The 19,660-nt window shown below is 51.0% G+C and overlaps 1 protein-coding gene across 2 annotated transcripts in view; it reads left to right on the top strand.

Moving 5' to 3' along the window:
* The first annotated feature begins 3,197 nt into the window (after nt 1–3,197).
* FGD3 (FYVE, RhoGEF and PH domain containing 3) overlaps nt 3,198–19,660 on the top strand; it is a 40,125-nt gene continuing 23,662 nt past the window's right edge. For both annotated transcript variants that reach the window (XM_059656327.1, XM_059656328.1), the window contains exons 1-3: nt 3,198–3,355; nt 6,799–7,287; nt 19,068–19,157. In XM_059656327.1, the coding sequence (XP_059512310.1) occupies nt 6,850–7,287; nt 19,068–19,157 (528 nt within the window). In that variant the 5' untranslated portion in view covers nt 3,198–3,355; nt 6,799–6,849. The remainder of the gene's footprint in view (nt 3,356–6,798; nt 7,288–19,067; nt 19,158–19,660) is intronic.

Genomic DNA, 19,660 nt, shown 5'->3' on the forward strand with positions numbered 1-19,660 from the left:
CATCTAAAATGGGGTGCGGGTGACACTGTACCTGGTTGGGTGTGGCTGCCACAAGCTGACTATTTGGCTCAGATAGTCTGGCTAATCCTGGTCACTGGGTGAAATTAGGGTTGCTTAGTACAATATAGGGTGCCCAGTTAGATCAGAATTTCAGATACACATTCAATAATTTTGTTAACCTAAGAATGCCCCAAATATTGCCCTGGCCAGGGGGCTCAGTGGTTGGGCATCATCCCATGCACCGAAAGGTTACATTTCATTCCCGGTCAGGGCACAAGCCTGGGTTTTGGGCTTAATCCCCCGGAGGGGACGTGCAGGAGGCAGCTGATAGACATTTCTCTCTATCATTGATGTTTCTCTCTCTCTCCCTCTCCCACGTCCTCCCCTGTGAGGCTGAGCTGGGCAGGAGCCTCCCCTTGGGATGTGGGCTCCCCTGGCTCAGCCTTCTCCTGCCCAGAGTTCCTTGCCTGTCCGGGCCCTCCCCTCGGGTCAGTGCTAAGTGGAGCGACTGGCACCCCCAGTTGAAGGGCCACTGTGCACCTGCTTTTCCGGCTCTGGCCTCACACAGGCGCTGAGGCCTGCAGGAGGGGGCTGGCCGGACACGCCGCCTGCCCGCCCGCGGGAGGTCCCTCTCCAGCGGAGCTGCTGCCCCGCAGCAGGCTGGGGAGGAGGAAGCAGCCCCGCAGCTGGCGCTGAGCGGGCGGGGGCAGAACAGGCGGAGACCTTATCGAGAGCGAACAGCACAGTGGACCTTCACGTTGTCACCAGGAAACCCTTCAGGGATGAGGACCCAGTTTGGACCAGTGAGTCAGCGATGAAGTAATTGGACAGAGAAATAGGAATGTGTGCCAGTAATTCCCTGTGGACACTTCTCCACTGTGGGCTGATGCTCCCCCATCCTTAGATCACCCTTGCTCCTTTTTCTTCTGATAACCATGTTATATCACCTACCACTGCACAACAAATTATCCAAGATTTAGTAAACACTTATCAACTCAGTTAGTTTGGGCAGGTCAGGAACTTGGGTGCAGAGTGGCTCTAACTCGAGGTCTCCCTTAGGCTGGGGTCCAATGTTGGCCCGGGGCTGAGAGCTCATCTGAAGGTTTGACTGAGGCCAGGGATCCACTTCCAAATGATTCACGCCCTCATGGCCAGCAGGTGCAGGCTGGGGGCCTCCTCACACGGGGCTCTCCTCACAACAAGGCAGCTGGCTCCCTAGAACGAGTGACTCAGGAGAGAAAGGTTGAAGCTGCAATGTGGTGCCCGGCCTGGTCTCAGAGGTCACCACTCATTTCTGCAGTGTCCTACTGGCTCCATCACAGGTCAGCCCTATTCGAGGTGGGCATGGCTTCACTGGTTCGGGTCACCAGGAAGTACCTGCCACGAGCACGCTCTTCTTGGAAAGCGTCGCCTCCCTGATGGAGACACCCCACAGGCTGAGAGGACTTTCGAGCCCAGTCTACTTTCCAGCCACACCCCTCATTTAACTCCACCTTCTGTAGTCACCTGCCAAGACCCCTCACCTTTCAGGTCATTACACCAGGCCTGCTTTCATGCTGCCAACACTCCCATCTGCCTTCTTAGGCCATTTTAAAAAGTATTTTACTTTTTAAAATTGTTATTGATTTTATTTTTTTTTAATATATTTTTATTGATTTTTTACAGAGAGGAAGGGAGAGAGATAGAGAGTTAGAAATATCGACCAGCTGCCTCCTGCACACCTCCTACTGGGGATGTGCCCGCAACCAAGGTACATACCCTTGACCTGAATCGAACCTGGGACCCTTCAGTCCGCAGGCCGATGCTCTATCCACCGAGCTAAACCGGTTTTGGCTGTTATTGATTTTAAAGAGAGAGCGAGAGAAACGTCAATTTGTTGTTCCGCTTACTTATGCCTTCATTGGTTGATTCTAGGACAGGGGTGGGCAAACTTTTTGACTCGAGGGCCACAATGGGTTCTTAAACTGGACCGGAGGGCCGGAACAAACGCATGGATGGAGTGTTTGTGTGAACTAATATAAATTCAAAGTAAACATCATTACATAAAAGGGTACAGTCTTTTTTTTTTTTTTAGTTTTATTCATTTCAAAAGGGCCGGATCCGGCCCACGGGCCGTAGTTTGCCCACGGCTGTTCTAGGATGTGTCCTGACCAGGGATGGAACCCACAACCTTGGCCTATCAGGATGACTCTCTAACCAACTGTGCTGCACCGGCCGGGGCCTCCAGGCCGTTTCTGATCAGTAGGTCCTGCGGCCGGCCTCTGGCTCAGCAGTGTCTGTGCGGCCCTTGGGGGATGGCTGCAGTGCTGTGCTCCCACAGGCCGGGCGCCCGCCTTCTCTCCGTTTTACAGAGCGACCCGGCCAAGAGGCTCAGTGCTGTGCATGTTGGAAGCTCTGGAAGGTGGACTCAGGGGCCTCTGAGACGCGGCCACAGTCCGCTGCTGCCCGCTGCGGATGGTCTGAGTCCCCAGCAATGGTGGCGGCCAGCGGGCCAGGAGACATGTCCGCACTCTGTCCTGCGGATTCCTGGGTGAAGTCCCACCGAGAGCTGGTTCTGGGTGGGTGGTGGGGCTCACTGACCGGCTAGGAGGGCACAGCGACCTGTTTGCGGAACCCTTCAAGCCTTGGGATGGAGGGAAGTCTGTCTGGAGGGGAGTGGGCCGCATCTCCCAGCACACAGCCTCGGCACCATTGGTCAACATTTGGAGGGACCGAGGGAGGGAGCAGCCCCGCCCAGCTGCTGTGAGCCTCACTCAGGATGTGGGGGAACTGGGGCCCCAGGGAGCCCAAAGCGGTGAAGGAAGGAACCGGCGAGGCCCTTGTGGACTTCAGCTGTCACTCAGTTCCCTGTGTGCGTCGCTGTGGGGGGGGGGGGGGGGGGGGGGCCTCCACGTGACCCGTGTGACAGTGAGGAAACCGAAGCGCCGGAAATGACTGTGTTTTGTGAAAGGCCTGTAAGGTTGGGTGAAGAAACCACCGTTTGAACTGGGTAGGGGTTTGTGGCCTACGCCTCGCAGGACCCCGGGTGGTTATGTGCGCGTACTTGCTCCCACTGGGCGCTGGGAGGCAAGTCTGGCTGGAGGGCTGGCGTCACCCCTGGAAATAAGCATTTCCAGGCGCCTCTCGAGTTCCCACCCCTCTGTGCTGGTCACCGTTCCTGCCCAAGAGGGCCCTGTGTCCGGCCGGCGCCCTGGGCCGCGCTGAGTGCCCCCGGGCCGGGTTTGCTAGGAAATGAAGCCCTCGGCCGGCGGGCGGGCCTGGGTGTGACCGCGGAAACGCACCCCTTGTCGCCCTGACGGCTCCGGAACCACAGGAGGAAGTGCTCTGCCCGAGGCCAGAGCAGCCGCCGAGGCAGGTGAGTGGTGGGGGCTCGGTCCGGCGAGGGCGCTTCTGGGCCGGGAGCATTCGGAGCAGGACGGGGCGCCTCGCGGCGGGCGCAGCCCCTGGTGAAGGTGTCCCTAGTGGAAGCTTTGTCTGGCCAGGTTGGGGCTGACTTCCTCCTCCCGGGCCACACTGCTCCCCTGAGAAACGTCCCGTCTCAAACACTGACCAGCTCCCAGCTCGCCCGGCATCGGGGCGCTGCCAGGGAGGCACTGTGGTGTCTGGCTGTGTCCGCGCCCCCAGGCCACTGCGCCTGAGTGGGCAGTCGGGTCACTGTGCAGAGGCAAGCGTGCGGGTCCCTGGGGGACGCCGGGAGCGGGGACAGCGCTGGGTCGTCGGTGTCTCCGTCTCCAGGAAAGAGGATCTGAGCCCAGGAGTGGCCGACCCCACTCCAGCCGGGCTTCCAGGCCTGAGCCAGAAAGGGGGGGGGGGGTCCCACACACAGTTCTGGGGCTGGGCCCTCCACACCCTTGGCCCGGAGCCTGCAGCTTTGTCTGGGTGGTGCCTCGGGAAGAGGGTGCGCCGCAGGCCTCCCAGGGCCCACGGTGTGCGGACATGGGGGCGTGGAGCGGGCAGCAGGCCCGGTGAGCAGCTGGCTCCGGGTGGGGCCGCGGGGCCACCCCCGCTGTGAGCCAGGGCAAGGCCAGCGCTCAGACTCTGCAGTTCTTGCCGGAGAGAAGGCGCGCACACAGCACCCCACTGCCTGCTCCTGACCCCCCACTCCAAGCCTCCCGAGTCTGACAGCTCGCGGGGCTGGGTGGGGCGGGCACAGAGGAAGTGGTTGTCCCCAGCTGGGGAGTCGCAGGGGCCCAAGGCCCTGGTTCCGCTCGGAGGGAGGGGTCGGGGTGGGGGGCGGGGCTGACAGGCCTCTGACCACAACCAGCCCCTCCTCACGCAGCGGCTCCTCAAGCTGCCCAGGCTGCACCCGCACCCGCACCTGCACCCACCCCCGGAGGCCTGGGTCGCGGGTCCTTCCAGCTGGGAGCGGAGAGGCGGAGCTCCATGAGTCCGCAGGGCCAGGCTGGCCTGGCTGTCCTGCGCCCACTGTGAGCCCAGGTCCCCGCATCCCCACTGCAGAATAGTGACCACAGCGCGGGAGCAGCTACCTCCTGCAACCTCTCCACCTGCACCAGGTGGGCTCTGGCGGCCACCACATGGCATTTGAAGAAACAGAGGCTCCGACATAAAGGGGATGAGCTTGAGGCAGCCCTGACCGCAGGGCAGATGTGAGACACAGACCTGCCTCTGCTGGTCTGAATGAAATGTCACTCAGCTCACATCCTGTCTGCCTGGGACACCGTTCCCTCTGCCTGGGGCGCGGTTCCCTCTGCCTGGGACACCGTTCCCTCTGCCTGGGACACCGTTCCCTCTGCCTGGGATGCCATTCCCTCTGCCTGGGACACCGTTCCCTCTGCCTGGGACGCCTTTCCCTCTGCCTGGGACGCCGTTCCCTCTGCCTGGGACAAGGTCCCTCGGGCGCTGTGTATGCATGCACACATGTGTGCTGTGGAGGGGTGTGTGTATGTGGGAGCTCATGCCCACATGTGAGTGCCCTTCCCAAGCCCACTGCCCCCTGAGCTGTGTGGAGGGAAGCGGGGCAGCCTGGCCTGCCCTGGTGCTCACTTTGACCTGGGGAACGCTGCAGCTGGGAAGTCCACCCTTAGTTGAGTGAGGCCATGGCTGCATCCCTCAGCTTCCTGATCTGACCCGGTGGTCTCGGCTGTTCCCCACCAGGACCTATCCCTGGCCTGCTCCGCCCGCGCCAGGGCTCCCCTGTCTGGCCCAGCATCATGGCTGCCCTGGCATTAAAGTCCTGGAAGATGAGATGATCATGGTTCCAGGCTCCACTGGAAAGGTGCATGCCTGTCCTTGGGAAGGGACGTCCACACGCCTGTCCTTGGGAAGGGATGTCCACACGCCTGTCCTTGGGAATGGACATTGCACGCCTGTCCTTGGGAATGGACGTTGCACGCCTGTCCTTGGGAAGGGATGTCCACACGCTTGTCCTTGGGAAGGGATGTCCGCACGCCTGTCCTTGGGAAGGGATGTCCACACGCTTGTCCTTGGGAAGGGACGTCCACACGCCTGTCCTTGGGAAGGGATGTCCACACGCCTGTCCTTGGGAATGGACATTGCACGCCTGTCCTTGGGAATGGACGTTGCACGCCTGTCCTTGGGAAGGGACGTCCGCACGCCTGTCCTTGGGAAGGGTTGTCCACACGCCTGTCCTTGGGAAGGGATGTCCACACACTTGTCCTTGGGAAGGGATGTCCGCACGCCTGTCCTTGGGAAGGGTTGTCCACACGCCTGTCCTTGGGAAGGGATGTCCACACGCCTGTCCTTGGGAAGGGACGTCCCCACGCCTGTCCTTGGGAAGGGACGTCCACACGCCTGTCCTTGGGAAGGGATGTCCACATGCCTGTCCTTGGGAATGGACGTTGCACGCCTGTCCTTGGGAAGGGACGTCCACACGCCTGTCCTTGGGAAGGGACGTCCACACGCCTGTCCTTGGGAAGGGACGTCCACATGCCTGTCCTTGGGAAGAGATGTTGCATGCCTCACCTCATGCTCTGGACATCAGCGCCCTCTGTAACATGAACGCTGACACTAAGGATGCCAGCTGCTGGCCAGGCCCCCACATCCAGAGGCATCCTCTGCTCTGAGATATAACTGACACATCATTCATGGTCCAGTGGACACTCAGTGTTTTGACTACATGTACGCCATGAAGCCGTCCACCCAGCCCCTCCCGCGAAGGCTCTGCTGCAGCCCGCCCCCTACCCCCCCTACCCGCAGTCCCCACTCCAGGTAGCCCCGCTGCCAGACACTACACTCAGCAGGCTTTTCCTCCCTGTGAGGGGCGGAGTGTGAGCGCAGGGTGTGTCTGAGGGGCAGTGAGGTGCTCAGGTGCCCGGCCTGCACCCTGGGTGAGCTCTGCACACTCCAGGGGACCCGGCCGCTCGGGCAGGCACCGCCTGTGTCCAGGGACCAGCTCAGTTCTGGCCTGAGTGTCCAGATGGCCCCAGGCGCTGCCCACACCAGGGACTCTGCTTCAGCACTCCGGGCTGGGAAGGCAGCCTGCCCGCCCTCCCTGCAGGCCCTCTCCGCTGACCGGTGCTTCCACAGCCTCGCTGTTGTTCTGCGTGTATATTTTGAATTCATGGGGCGGCAGGTAGCTTCTACTGTAGGATGTCCTCCTCCCTCCACCTCCCTTTCTTCCTCACGCTCTCCCTCCTCTCTGCCTTTCTTCCGTGTTTATGTCGAAGAGATTCAGTTTCCATTGGCCATTGCCCCAAAGCCCCAGGCAGGGAGCGGAGGCCACGGAGGCTGACCCCGGGGAGGCGTCCTGGGTGCTGCGTCGGGCCCTGAGGGCGGGCCCAGGCCCAGCGGCATTGACCTCGCTCCTTTCTCCGACAGGAAGCCCCCGCCCCCCAGCCCCTCCGTTCGTCAGAGAGCTCAGCCCTGAGGATGGAGGCAGGAGGAGGGGTCTCCACAGCCACGGCCCCCCACGCCGCCCCCGAGGGGCCAGAAGATGGGCCTGGCGGCTGCTCCCCAGAGCTGCCCAGCACAGACCCAGGGAAACTGCAGGCGCTGCCCATCGGGCCCGGAGCCCCCCGTGCGGCCCCTGCCCCGAGGAGCCCTGGCGGCCAGGCTGCTGTGAGCCCCGCCAAGATCCCTAACCGGGACAGCGGGATCGACAGCCCGACCCGCAGCGCGCCCGCCGGGCCCTTCTCCTGCCAGGAGGGCAGCGAGGCGGGGGGCCCCACCCTCCTGGCACTGCACCCCGAGGCGGCCCCAGGCAGCAACACCACCCGGAAGGAGGCCAACAGCGACATGGGCCAGGACGGCGGCCAGGAGCCAGCGTCGGAGAGCAGCCCCCCGGGGGCCTGTGCAGACCTGGCCAAGGTGGGTTGCCCTTCTGCCCAGGACAGGGCTCCTCCAGGGGGTCTGTCTGAGGTGGCAGTGGCCTCACTCCCGCTTGGTGCCAGTAGTTGGGTGCCTGCTCAGACACCACGCTCGCAGAGGTCCCTGGACGGGTTCGGGGGGGGGGGGGGGGGGGACCACACCCAGTCGGCCCTGGTCTGGAACCTGGCTGCCTGTCTCAGCAGGAGCCGTGCCACCGCCAGCGCCCTGGGCTTGCTGTCCACCTTGCAGGGCTTCGAGGAAGGCACACACACGGGTCATCGGATGGGGCGGGGCGGGAAGGGAGCCCGTGGGGCAGGTGGAGCACCGAGCAGCAGCCTGGGGAGCTGCTGTGTCCACGGCAGGGAGCCCAGGGCTGGCCTCACAGAAAGCCCTTCTGCGGCCCGTTAGCATCCCGGGCTCTGACGCATAAGGAGAGAAACAGAGCAGACACCCTGCGAGGGAGGCCCTGTGCTGGAAGGGCCAGCGCTGCTCCCTAGAGAAGTGGGGTGTCTGACGGGCGAGGCCGGGCCCCTGGCTGTGTGCTGGCTGCTGTGGCAGCACCAGGAGACAGGCCTGGGGCCAAGGGCAGCTGCCAGCCTCACCGCCCAGAACCAGCCTCTGGGGGCTGCTGGCCCGGCTGTAATCCAGGTCTCATTATCCTTTGAGTGTGATGAGGCCACAGGTCAGGAGTTGACAGCCACTGAGAAACAGTGTGACTCCCAGTTCCTAGGACAGCACCACCCAGAGGCCCCAGGGGAAGCTGCAGGGCCGCTGGGGGAGGTAGGGGGGTGGGAGAGTGCCAGGGTCCAACCCCAGCAGGTCCAGGGGTCCCCAAAGGCGTAGACGGAGTCGGCGAAGAAGGAAGGACATGGAGACAGAGTTCAGTTGATCAGCAGCCTAGCCAGGATCTCCAGCCAGGATCTCCAGCCAAGTTCTGGTCCGGATCTCCAGAGAGGCTCTGTAGCCATGTTCCCTTGCTAGGTTCCCCAGCCAGGCTCCGTCCAGGTTCTCCAGCCAGGTTCAGTCACCAGGTTCCAGTCAGGTTCTCCTGCCAATCTCTGTAGTCAGGTTCAGTCCAGGATCCCTTGCCATGTTCTCTCGCTAGGTTCTGTCTCTAGGTTCTGACGCCAGTTTCTGTCCAGGATCCTCTGGCATGCTCTCGCCAGCGAAGTTCTTCTGTCTCTAGAGAACGTTCTGTGTAGGTTCTGTGCCTAGGCTCTGTCTCTCTTGGTCCTGTCTTCCAAGCCCTGTCTCCTAAGCTCTGTGTTCTGAGTTCTGTCTCTCTGTCTGGTTACATCTGTATTTATACCAGTTGATTCAATCCTATCAATCTCTATTACAAAGGTTAGGGCGTTTCTTATCTCCATTCCAGGGAGTAAAGATTATGTAGCTTAAGCATGATTGTTTGTAGTGATTAACTACCCGCCTGGCACTTAGTTAAGGAGTTTCATCCCCTCCCTGACTTCAGGGAAAAATTCCTACGTGGGGAAACAACCTTTCTCGGAGAGGTGACCTTGGTTAAAACACAGCGCCAAGAAGGTGAGCAAACATATTAAGAACCGTATGCCATATATGCCAGGTCCCTTGAAACAGCAAGGATGGACCAGCTCCCGGCAGGGGAGGGCAAGAGGCTTTTCTGTAACTTCTGAGGGAAGGACCAGGTGAGGCAATGAGCACATTTAGGACTGGCCAGGTGGTCATCCCAGCGGGCTGAGGCACAGCTGTCCCTGATGTCTGGTACGGCCCAGGGTGATTAGAGAAGGGGTGGGGGACCGGGGGGAGGGGGGGAGGCGGGGACCAGCAAACAGGGTGAGCAAGGCCCCAAAATGCCAAAACATCGTAAAATAAAAATAAATAAATGCTGTGTTTACTGTGGGCCCCACCACCTGGGCCGCTCCAGGGAAGCTGACTGCCTGTCCCAGGTCCCTGGCACGTGCAGGCTCAGGGTGGCCCTCTGCCCGCCCAGCCTCCGGTGCTCCCAGGGCAGGCTCTGTGTCTGCGACATGAAAGTGGCATGTCACATGGCCACGCGGGGAACGGTCCACGTTCTTCATCATGGGATTCTGATTTGTCGCACGTTGGCCCATTTATTGCACACGGGCCCAACCCTCAGGGCGGGGCTCTGGACCAGGGACCGGGACCCTGTGGTCAAGTTCCCACCCAGCAGGGACGAAGGGGTGCTGGCATGGGGGGCCACCCAGGTGTACGTCCATGTCAGATTGGCCTGTATTATGTGGAATTAGTTTCCTTCTTCTAGTCCTAATTTGTTGATTGTTCTTGTCACAAAAGGATATTGCATCTTGTCAAATGATTTTTCTGTGACAATTTTCCCTTCATTCTGTATTACATGGATTGACTTTCATCTAGTGAACCATTCTTGTATTCCAGAAATAAATTCCACTTGGTCATGGTAGATGATCCTTTAATTTTTTATTTTTTTAAAACATGTTTTTACTGATTTCAGAGAGGAAGGGAGAGAAAAAGAGGAATAGAAACATCAATAATGAGAGAATCATCAATTGGCTGCCTCCTGCCCGCCCCACACTGGTGATCGAGCCCACAACCTGGGCATGTTCCCTAACCGGGAATCAAACAGTGATCTCCTGGTTCATGGGTTGACAGTCAACCACTGAGCCACACTGGCCAGGCTGATCCTTTTAATATGCTACTGAGTATAATTTGCTAATATTTTGATGAGGGTTTTTGCATCAATATTCATCAGCAATAATGACGGATAGTTTTCTTTTCTTGTGACATCTTTGTGTGGCTTTGGTATAAGGGTAGTGCTTGTCTTACAGAATAAACTTGGACGTGTCTCTTCAACTTTTTGGAAGTATCTGAGACAAATGGTTCTCCAGTGTTATTAATTCTCTAGTGAAGCCACTTGGGTTTTTTCTGTTGGAAAGTCTTTAATTGCTTATTCAATCTCTTTACTCATTACTGGTCTGTTCAGATTTTCGGTTTCTTTGTGATTCAGTCTTGGTAGGTTTTGTGTTTCAAAGAATTTATCCATTTCTTCTACAGTATCCAATTATTCATAGTATTCTCTTATAGTCCTTTTTATTTCTGTGGCATCAAATTGTCATGTTTTCTCTTTCAATTTCTGATATTAGTTATTTGAGTCTTCTCTTTTCTTCTTAATTAATTTAACTAAGGGTTTGTCAATTTAATTGATTCTTTTCAAAAAAACAACTCTTAATTGTGTTGATTTGTGTCATAGTTTTTCTATTCTGTTTCACTTATACTCTAATCTCTACTGTTCTCTCCTTTGGAGCTGCTTTGGGTTTCGTTCTCGTTCTTCCAGCTTCGTGAGGTGTTGGGCGGGGCTGTTGGCTGAGGCCTCTCCTTCTTCCCAGGTGCCCTTGCAGCTCTAAGCGGTCCTCTCGGCAGCTCGGCGCCGTCCACACAGGGGGTGCTGTGCTCTTACTCCCACTTTCCTCAAGGCACTTTCTAGTTTCCTTTGTGACTTTTTGTTTGTTTGTTAGTTAATCCTCACCTGAGGATATTTTTTCCATTGACTTTTTAGAGAGAGTGGAAAGGAGGGAGAGAGCGAGAGAGAGAGAGAGACAGAGAGAAAGAGAGAGAGAGAGAGAGAGAGAGAGAGAGAGAGAGAGATTGATGTGAGAGAGAGCATTGATTGGTTGCCTCCCACATGTACCCCGACTGGGACTGGGGATCGAACTACAACCCAGGAATGTGCCCTTGACTGGGAATCGAACCTGTGACCCTGTGGTGAGCCAAAACTCTAACCACTGATCCACATCAGCCAGGGCTATTGATTTCATTTTATTCTATTGTGATTAACAAAGATATTTTATTTTTAAAATTCATTATTTTTCTTTTTTTTCAATTACGGTTGACATACAATATTATATTAGTTTCATGTTTACACCCCAGTGATTAGACATAAAATTTATTAAATGATCATCTCTATAAATATCATACCCTTCTAACACCATCCACAGTGATTTGGAACTAGAGGCCTGGTGCACGAATACATGACCAGGTGGGGTTCAGCCGGCCCGCCTCGGGGCCGATCAGGCTGGGTGGGCCAGGGGGAAGGGCCACGGGTGGTTGGCAGGCCAGTCGAGGGGACAACTTGCATATTAGCCTTTTATTATATAGGATTGCCATTTTATTGTTTATATCTACATACATATATTTAAATCTTTATTGTTGAAAATATAACATATGTCCCCTTTTTTCCACCATTGACTCCTCCAGCCCACTCCCACCCTGCCCCAGGCCCTGACCACCCCACTGTCTGTGTCCATGGGCCATGCATATATGCATACAAGCTCTTTGGTTGATTACCTCCCACCCCCCACCCTCCCTGCCTTCCCTCCGAGATCCTGCACTCTGTTCCATGCTTCCATGTCTGTGGATCCACTCTGTTCACTTTATTTTGTTACGTAGATTCCACATATGAGTGGGATCATGTGATACTTGTCTTTCTCTGACTGGCTTATTTCACTTAGCATGATACTCCCCAGGTCCCTCCATGCTGTCTCAAAGGGTAAGAGAGCCTTCTTTTTTACTGCTGCATAGTACTCCATGGTGTAAATGTACCACAGCTTTTTATCCACTCGTCTGCTGATGGGCACATGGGCTGTTTCCAGATCTTAGCTATTGTAAATTGTGCTGCTATGAACATAGGGGTGCATACATTCTTCTGATTGGTGTTTTGGGATTCTTAGGATATATTCCTAGAAGTGGGGTCACTGGGTCAAATGGCAGTTTCATATTTAATTTTTTGAGGAAACTCCATACTGTCTTCCATAATGGCTGCACCAGTCTGCATTCCCACCAGCAGTGCGCGAGGGTTCCCTCTTCTCCACATCCTCACCAGCACTTGTCATTTGTTGATTTGTTGATGGTAGCCATTCTGACAGGTGTGAGGTGATACCTCATTGTTGTTTTAGTTTGCATCTCTCTGATGTTCAGTGACTTTGAGCATTTTTTCATATGTCTCTTGGCTGTTTGTATGTCCGCTTTGGAGAAGTGTCTATTTAGGTTCTTTGCCCATTTTTTAATTGGATTGTTCAGTTGTATAAGTTCCTTATATATTTTGGATATTAACCCTTAAACAGCTGTATCATTGCCAAATATATTCTCCCATACCGTGGGCTCTCTTTTTGTTTTGTTGATGGTTTCTTTTGCTGTGCAGAAGCCTTTTATTTTGATGTGGTCCCATTTATTTATTTTGTCCTTAGTTTCTTTTTTCCTAAGACAGTGGTCACCAACTGGTGGTCCGTGGACCACTGACGGTCTGTGAGGCCCGAAAGGTTGGCGACCGCTGCCATAGGAGATGTATCTGTAAACATATTGGTACAAAAGATGTTTGAGATGTTGCTGCCTATGGTTTCTTCCAGGATTTTTATGGTTTCACAACTTATATTTAAGTCTTTTATCCATTTTTAGTTTATTTTTGTATATGGTATAAGTTGGTGGTCTAGTTTCATTTTTTCGCATGTATCTGTCCAATTATTCCAACACCATTTATTGAAGAGACTGTCTTGATTCCATTGTATGCTCTTGCCTCCTTAGTCAAATATTAATTGAGCATAATGACTTGGGTTGATTTCTGGAGTCTCTGTTCTATTCCATTGATCTATATGCCTGTTCTTGTTCCAGTACCAGGCTGTTTTGATTACAGTGGCTTTGTAGTATAACTTAATATCTGGCATTGTGATCCCTCCAATTTTGTTCTTCTTTCTCAAGGTTGCTGTGGCTATTTGGGGTCTTTTTTGGTTCCATATAAATTTTTGGAGTATTTGTTCTAGATCTATGAAATATACTGTTGCTATTTTAATAGAGATTGTATTGAATCTATATATTGGTTTGGGTAGTATGGACATTTTAATGATGTTGATTCTACCAATCCATGAACACAGAATATTCTTCCACATGTTTATATCTCATTCTATCTCTTTTTTCCCCCAACGTCCTATAGTTTTTCGAGAATGTCTTTTACCTAAGTATCTTAATTTTTTGGTTGCAATGGCAAATGGGATTGTTTGCTTAATTTCTCTTTCTGAGAATTCATTATTGGTGTATAAAAAAAGCCATTCATTTTTGGGTGTTGATTTTGTATCCTGCTACATTGCCAAATTCATTTATTAAATGTAGTAGTTTTTTGGTGGAGTCTTTAGGGTTTTCTATGTATAATATCATGCCATCTGCAAATAATGAGAGTTTTACTTCCTACTTTCCAATCTGGATGCCTTTCATTTCTTCTTCTTGTCTGATCGCTGTGGCTAGCACTTCCAGTACTATGTTGAATGAGACATCCCTGTCTTGTTCCTGTTCTTAGGGGAAATGGTTTTAGTTTTTACCTGTTGAGTAGGCTGTGTGCTGTAGGTTTGTCATATATGGCCTTTATCATGTTGCAATATACTCCCTATATTCCCACTTTACTGAGAGTTTTTATTTAAAAACTGGGACACAGTTTTTAACTGGGTGTTGGATTTTGTTGAATGCTTTTCCTGTGTCTATTGATATGATCATGTGATTTTTGTCTTTCAATTTGTTTATGTGATGTACGTTTATTGATTTGTGAATATTGTACCATCCTTGCATCCCTGGACTAAATCCCACTCGATCATGTTGTATGATCTTTTTAATATATTGCTGGATGCAATTTGCTAGCATTTTGTTGAGAATTTTAGCATCTATATTCATCAGGGGTATTGGCCTGTACTTCTCTTTTTTTGTAGTGTCTTTATTTGGTTTTGGAATTAGGATAAAGCTGGCCTCGTAAAAAGAGCTTGGAAGTGTTCCGCCCTCTTGGAGTTTTTGGAATAATTTGAGGAGGATGGGTGTTAGTTCTTCTTTGAATGTTTGAATGTTTTCTTTCTTCTACTTTTCTTGTTGTTCTCTTTCTGCTCTTTAAGTAGTAGGGTTAAATAGTTTATTGTTAATTTTTCTTGGTTTTTGAAGTATGCCTGTAATGCTATGAACTTCCCTCTCAGGACTGCTTTTTCTGTGTCCCAGATGTTTTTGTTGGTTGTGTGTTCATTTGTTTCCAGGAAGTTTTTAATTTCTTTCTTGATCTCATAAGTAACTGATTCATTGTTTAATAACATGCTATTTAGCCTCCATGTGTTTGAATGTTTCTGGGTGTTTTTACTGTAGTTGATTTCTAATTTGATTCTACTGTGATCTGAAAAGATACTTGGTATGATTTCCATCTTCTTGAACTTGTAGAGACTTGTTTTGTGTCCTAACATGTGGTCTGTCTTTGTGAATGACCCATGTGCACTCAAGAAGAATGTGTATTCTGCAGCTTTGGGGTGAAAAACCCTATAAATGTCAGTTAAATCCTCCTGATCCAGTGTGTCCTTTAAGGACCCTGTTTCCTTGTTAAGTTTTTATCTGGAAGATCTATCCAGTGGAGTCAGTGGGGTGTTAACATCCCCTACTATGACTGTATTGTTGTTGATCTCTCCCTTAACGTCCTCTAGAAGTTTTTTTTTATATATTTAGGTACTCCTATTTTGGGTGCATATATGTTTACCAAGGTTATATCCTCCTGTTGGATTGATCCCTTTAGTATTATGTAATGACTTTTGTGTCTCTTGTGATGGACTTCATTTTGAAGTCTATTTTGTTGGATATGAATATTGCTACCCCAGCTTTTTTTTCTTTTCCATTTGCATGGAGAATTTTTTCCCAACCCTTCACTCTCATTCTGTGTGTGTCTTTTGTTCTGAGGTGGATCTCTTGTAGACAGCATATAGTTGGGTCATGTTTTCATAGCCATTCAACTACCCTATGCCTTTTGATTGGAGAATTTAATCCATTTACATTTAAGTTTATTATTGATAAGTACTTACTTATTGCCATTTTAATTCTGTATGTCTAGGTTTCTTCTTCTCATTACAGCAGTCCCTTTAGCACATCTTGTAATGCTGGCTTGGTAGTGATGTACGCTTTTAGCCTTTTTTGTCTGGGAAGCTCTTTATCACCATCTATTTTGAATGATAGCCTTGATAGATATAGTAATTTTGGTTTCAGATTTTTGCTTTCCATCATCTTGAGCACTTCATGCCATTCCTTTCTGGCCTATAGAGTTTCTGATGAGAAATCAGGTGTCAGCCTTATGGGAGCTCCTTTGTTGGTAACAGTTTGCTTTTCTCTTACTGCCTTTAAGATACTCTCTTTGTCTTCAATTTTTGGCATTTTAATTACCATGTGACTGGGCATGAGCCTGTTTGGGTTCTTCCTGCTTGGCACTCTCTGTGCTGCCCTAATTTGTGTGACATTTTCCTTCACCAGGTGAGGGAAGTTTTCTGCCATTATTTCATCAAACACGTTCTCTATCCCCTTTTCCCTTTCTGCCTCTTCTGGCACACCTGCTATGTGAATATTGTTACATTTCACATTGTCCCACAGCTCCCTTAAGCTGTCCTCCTGTTTGTTTGTTTAATCCTCACCAGAGGATATTTTTCCATTGATTTTTAGAGAGAGTGTAAGAGAGAGGGAAAGACAGTAATATTGATGTGAGAGAAGCACATTGATTGGTTGCCTCCTGCATGAGCCCCAACCAGAGCCCAGGCCGGGGAGGAGCCTGCAACTGAGTTACATGCCCTTGACTGGAATTGAACCTGAGACCTTTTGGTCCAGAGGCTGATGTTCTGTTCACTGAGCCAAATGGGCTCAGGCTGTCCTCCTATTTTTTAATTATTTTTTTCTTTTTGGGTCTCTAATTGAATGATCTTTTCAACTGTCTTCTATTTTACTGATCCTGCTTCTATTTTACTGATCCTATCCTCAGCTTCCCCTAATCTGCTGTGTATTCCTTCCAATTTGTTCTTTATTTGTGCTATGTCATTCTTTATTTGTGTTTTCATAGTTACTATATCTTTTCTCATGCTGTTGAGCATCTTTACCATCATTATTCTGAACTCTGCATCAGATAAATTTCTTATCTCTGTTTCATTTATCTTGTATTCTGGAGAATTCTCTTGTTATTTCATTTGGGGGTTGTTTCTTTGTATCCTCCTTTTGGCTGCCTGTTTGGGTTTGTGACTGTGTAATAGGTAGATCTAATACGCCTCTCAATCTCCAGTGCAGGGCAGTGTCAAATGCTTTCTGACTAATTAGATCAGGCAAAGACTCAAAGCTTCCAGTGTCCACTTATGTTTGCAGACTGATTGGATTTAGCCTTGACTAGCCTGCCATCAATTGTCCACAGGTGTGAAGAGAGTTTTTTTCCTAACAGGGTTGGGTGATTGCTTCTGCCTGGAGGCTAATTGTTATTCTTAGTCTCTTAATGGGACTCAGCACCTTCACACCATGGGGCAAGGTGTTTTCCAATAGAGTGGGTCAGCTGTCCACCCCCTCAAGTCCCCCAAACCCCCACCCTCCCTGCCCCCAGCAACACTGCCTGGATAGCAATTGTCAGTCTCTATGGGGTCTCCACTTTCGGTCCTCAGTTATCAGGGTTCTCTCCAGCAAGTCTCCAGTTGATTATTCAGAAAGTTTTTCTGTATTTTAGTTGTCATTCCAGTTTGGTCCTGGAGCATGTCCATGCAGCATCTACTTACTCCGTCGCCATTTTTAATCCTTCCTGGATGCTATTTTTTCAATCCATTCAGCCAATTTATGTCTTTTGATTTAGGAGTATAATCCATTTTCAAGTAATTACTGATAAGAAAGGAATTATGGTTGCTTTTTGTCCCTCTCTCACTGCCTTCCTTTGTTTCACTGAATTTTGTCCTTATGTGCTTTGATTTCTTCTCATTTCTTTTTGTGTACATTTTATAGCTATTTTCTTTATGGTTACTATTGCAATTATATAAAATATATTAAAGTTATACATTTCATTTTGAACTGATAACTTGAATTGCATATAAAAATTCTACTCCTTTACAGCTCTCCTTCTTCCCCACTCTGTTATTGATGTCAGAAATTACATATTTATACATTGTATACTCATTAATAAATGTTTATAGTTTTAAAATATTCTTATCATTTAAATTTTATGTACCAAAATTACAACAGTGCATGTTACTATATTTATCCATGCATTACCTTTACTGAGAACCTTATATTTTTGTACAGCTTATGTTGCTCTCTACCATCTTCACAATTTCAGGACTCGTTAAACATTTCTTGTAGAGCAGCTCTAGTGGTAATGAACTCTTCATCTTTAGTTTATTTGGGAAGGTCATAATTTCTTCATTTTAAGGCAGCTTTCCTGAATACAGTATTCTTGGTTGACAGTTTTTTCTCTTAGCATATTAAATACATCATCTCATTCTTTTATTATTATTACTAGAGGCCCAGTGCACAAATTTGTGTATGGGTAGGGTCTCTCGCTCTGGCCAGTGATCAGGGCCAATCAGGGCTGGCAGGCTAGGGGGAGGGACTGCGGGAGGTTGGCTGTGGGAGTGCACTGACCACCAGGAGTCAGCTCCTGCATTGAGTATCTGTCTCCTGGTGGTCAGTGCATGTCATAGCTACCGGCCGGTCGTCCGGTTGTAACAGTCGCTTAGGTTTATATATATATAGACTAGAGGCCCAGTGCATGAATTTGTGCATGGGTGGGATCCAGCCGGCCTGGCCCCAATCAGGGAGGATCAGGGATGGGCCTGTGGGGAGGAGGAGCTGGTGGGAGGTTGGCCAGCCAGCCTGCCCCGATCGGGACACAATCAGGGCTGGGCCAGCTATGGGGAAGGGCCACTGGTGATTGGCAAGAGGGTGGGGGGGCCGATTGGGGGCAGGGCCGGCTATGGGGAGGGGCTGTGGGTGGTGGGCCAGCCAGCCCCACCCCAGAATGGGGTGGTGGGGCCAATTAGGGGCTAGTGGCCAGGGGAGTGGCAGTGGGAGCTTGGCCGGCCAGCACCACCCCTGATTGGTGTGGGGGTGGCCGATTGGGGGCAGAGCTGGCTGGGGGGTGGTCTGCAGGCTGATCGAGGTGGTGGGGGCCCATTGGGGGCGGGGCTGGCTGGGGGGAGGAGTTGTAGGAGGTTGGCCGGCCGGCCCCACCCCCTGATCAGGCCAGTTTGCTGGCCACAGTGGGCGTCATAGTGACCAGTCATTCAGGTCATTCTGGCGTTCCGGTCATTGGCTTTTTATATATATAGATAATGGATCTCAGTGTGGTTCTTTTGTTTTAGTTTTTTAATCCTCGCCCAACTATATGTTTTAGAGGAGAGGAAATGAGAGAGAGGAAGAGAGAGAAAAATAGCAATGTGAGAGAGAAACATTGATCAGTTGCCTCCCGTACACTCCCTGACAGAGGATCAAACCTGCAACCTTTTTGGTGTACGGGACGATGCTCCAGCCAACTGTACCACCTGGCCAGGGCTCATTCATTTTAGATGCAACCTCGTTGAAGTTTCTTGAGCTTCTCAAATTTGTATGTCCATTTCTTTACTCAGATTTAGGGAGTTTTCCGCCATTATTTCCTCAAATAAGCTCTGTTCTCCTGTTAGGACTTTCATCATGAATATATTAGTCTTTCTGTTAGTGTTCCATAAGTTCCTTAGGTTCTCTTGGTTTTTATTCATTCTTTTTTCTCTTTGCTCCTGTGACTTGATGATTTCAAATGACCTATCTTCAAGTTTGCTGAATCTTCTGCCTGATAAAATCTGATATTAAATTCCTCTTTTTTATAGTTTCTGTGTCCTTGTTAATCTTCTGCACCTTCCAATCCCAGAAGCCTCTTCTGGCCTCACAGCACCCCTAGTCTTCCCTGGTGCAGAGCGGCCCTTGTCAGATCTGCTCTCCAAGGCTCACCTTCCCCAGCTCATCTCTGGCTCTTCTCTCCCCAGCGCTCCAGGTCCCAGGAGCTGCTCCACATCGCCCAGGAGCTCCTGCACACCGAGGAGACCTACGTGAGGCGGCTGCACCTGCTAGACCAGGTAGCCTTCTGGCTGGGGCATGCCTTTGTCTACATTCATAGTTTCATGGGCAGTTTCACAGGCAAACTCCCCATCTTAACATTGGCTAGGCCATATATTTGGAATACAAATGACTATACTAAAACTCAGACAAATTTAAGTACCCTCCAGAAACTTATACTTCTTGCTTTTAGAGCTTGTGGCTGTGGGGCAAAGGTCTTGCCTGGTCCCCTTGCGGGTTTTTACTCCTTACTCCTGGCAGTCACATTATATGAGCATGTGAACGGTCTCTGGACATCTTTCTGAATAAACATCTTTCTGGGGTCTGTGGGTGGCACTTTCTCTGTCCATGTGACAACATGGGATTTATGAGCTCAGGCAGTAACTCCAAAGGACGCACAGGGTGTTACAGGTGTTGCCTCTGTTTGGACCTCACAAGTAGAGAAAGGAAATTGGGACCTTCCATTTCCCATGAAGGTAGATGGAGGAAGGATGGTCTGTCCCCATCTGCCTCATCCCCGTCC

Source organism: Myotis daubentonii, chromosome 11, assembly GCF_963259705.1.
Source record: "Myotis daubentonii chromosome 11, mMyoDau2.1, whole genome shotgun sequence".
NCBI classification, from domain to species: Eukaryota; Metazoa; Chordata; class Mammalia; order Chiroptera; family Vespertilionidae; genus Myotis; species Myotis daubentonii.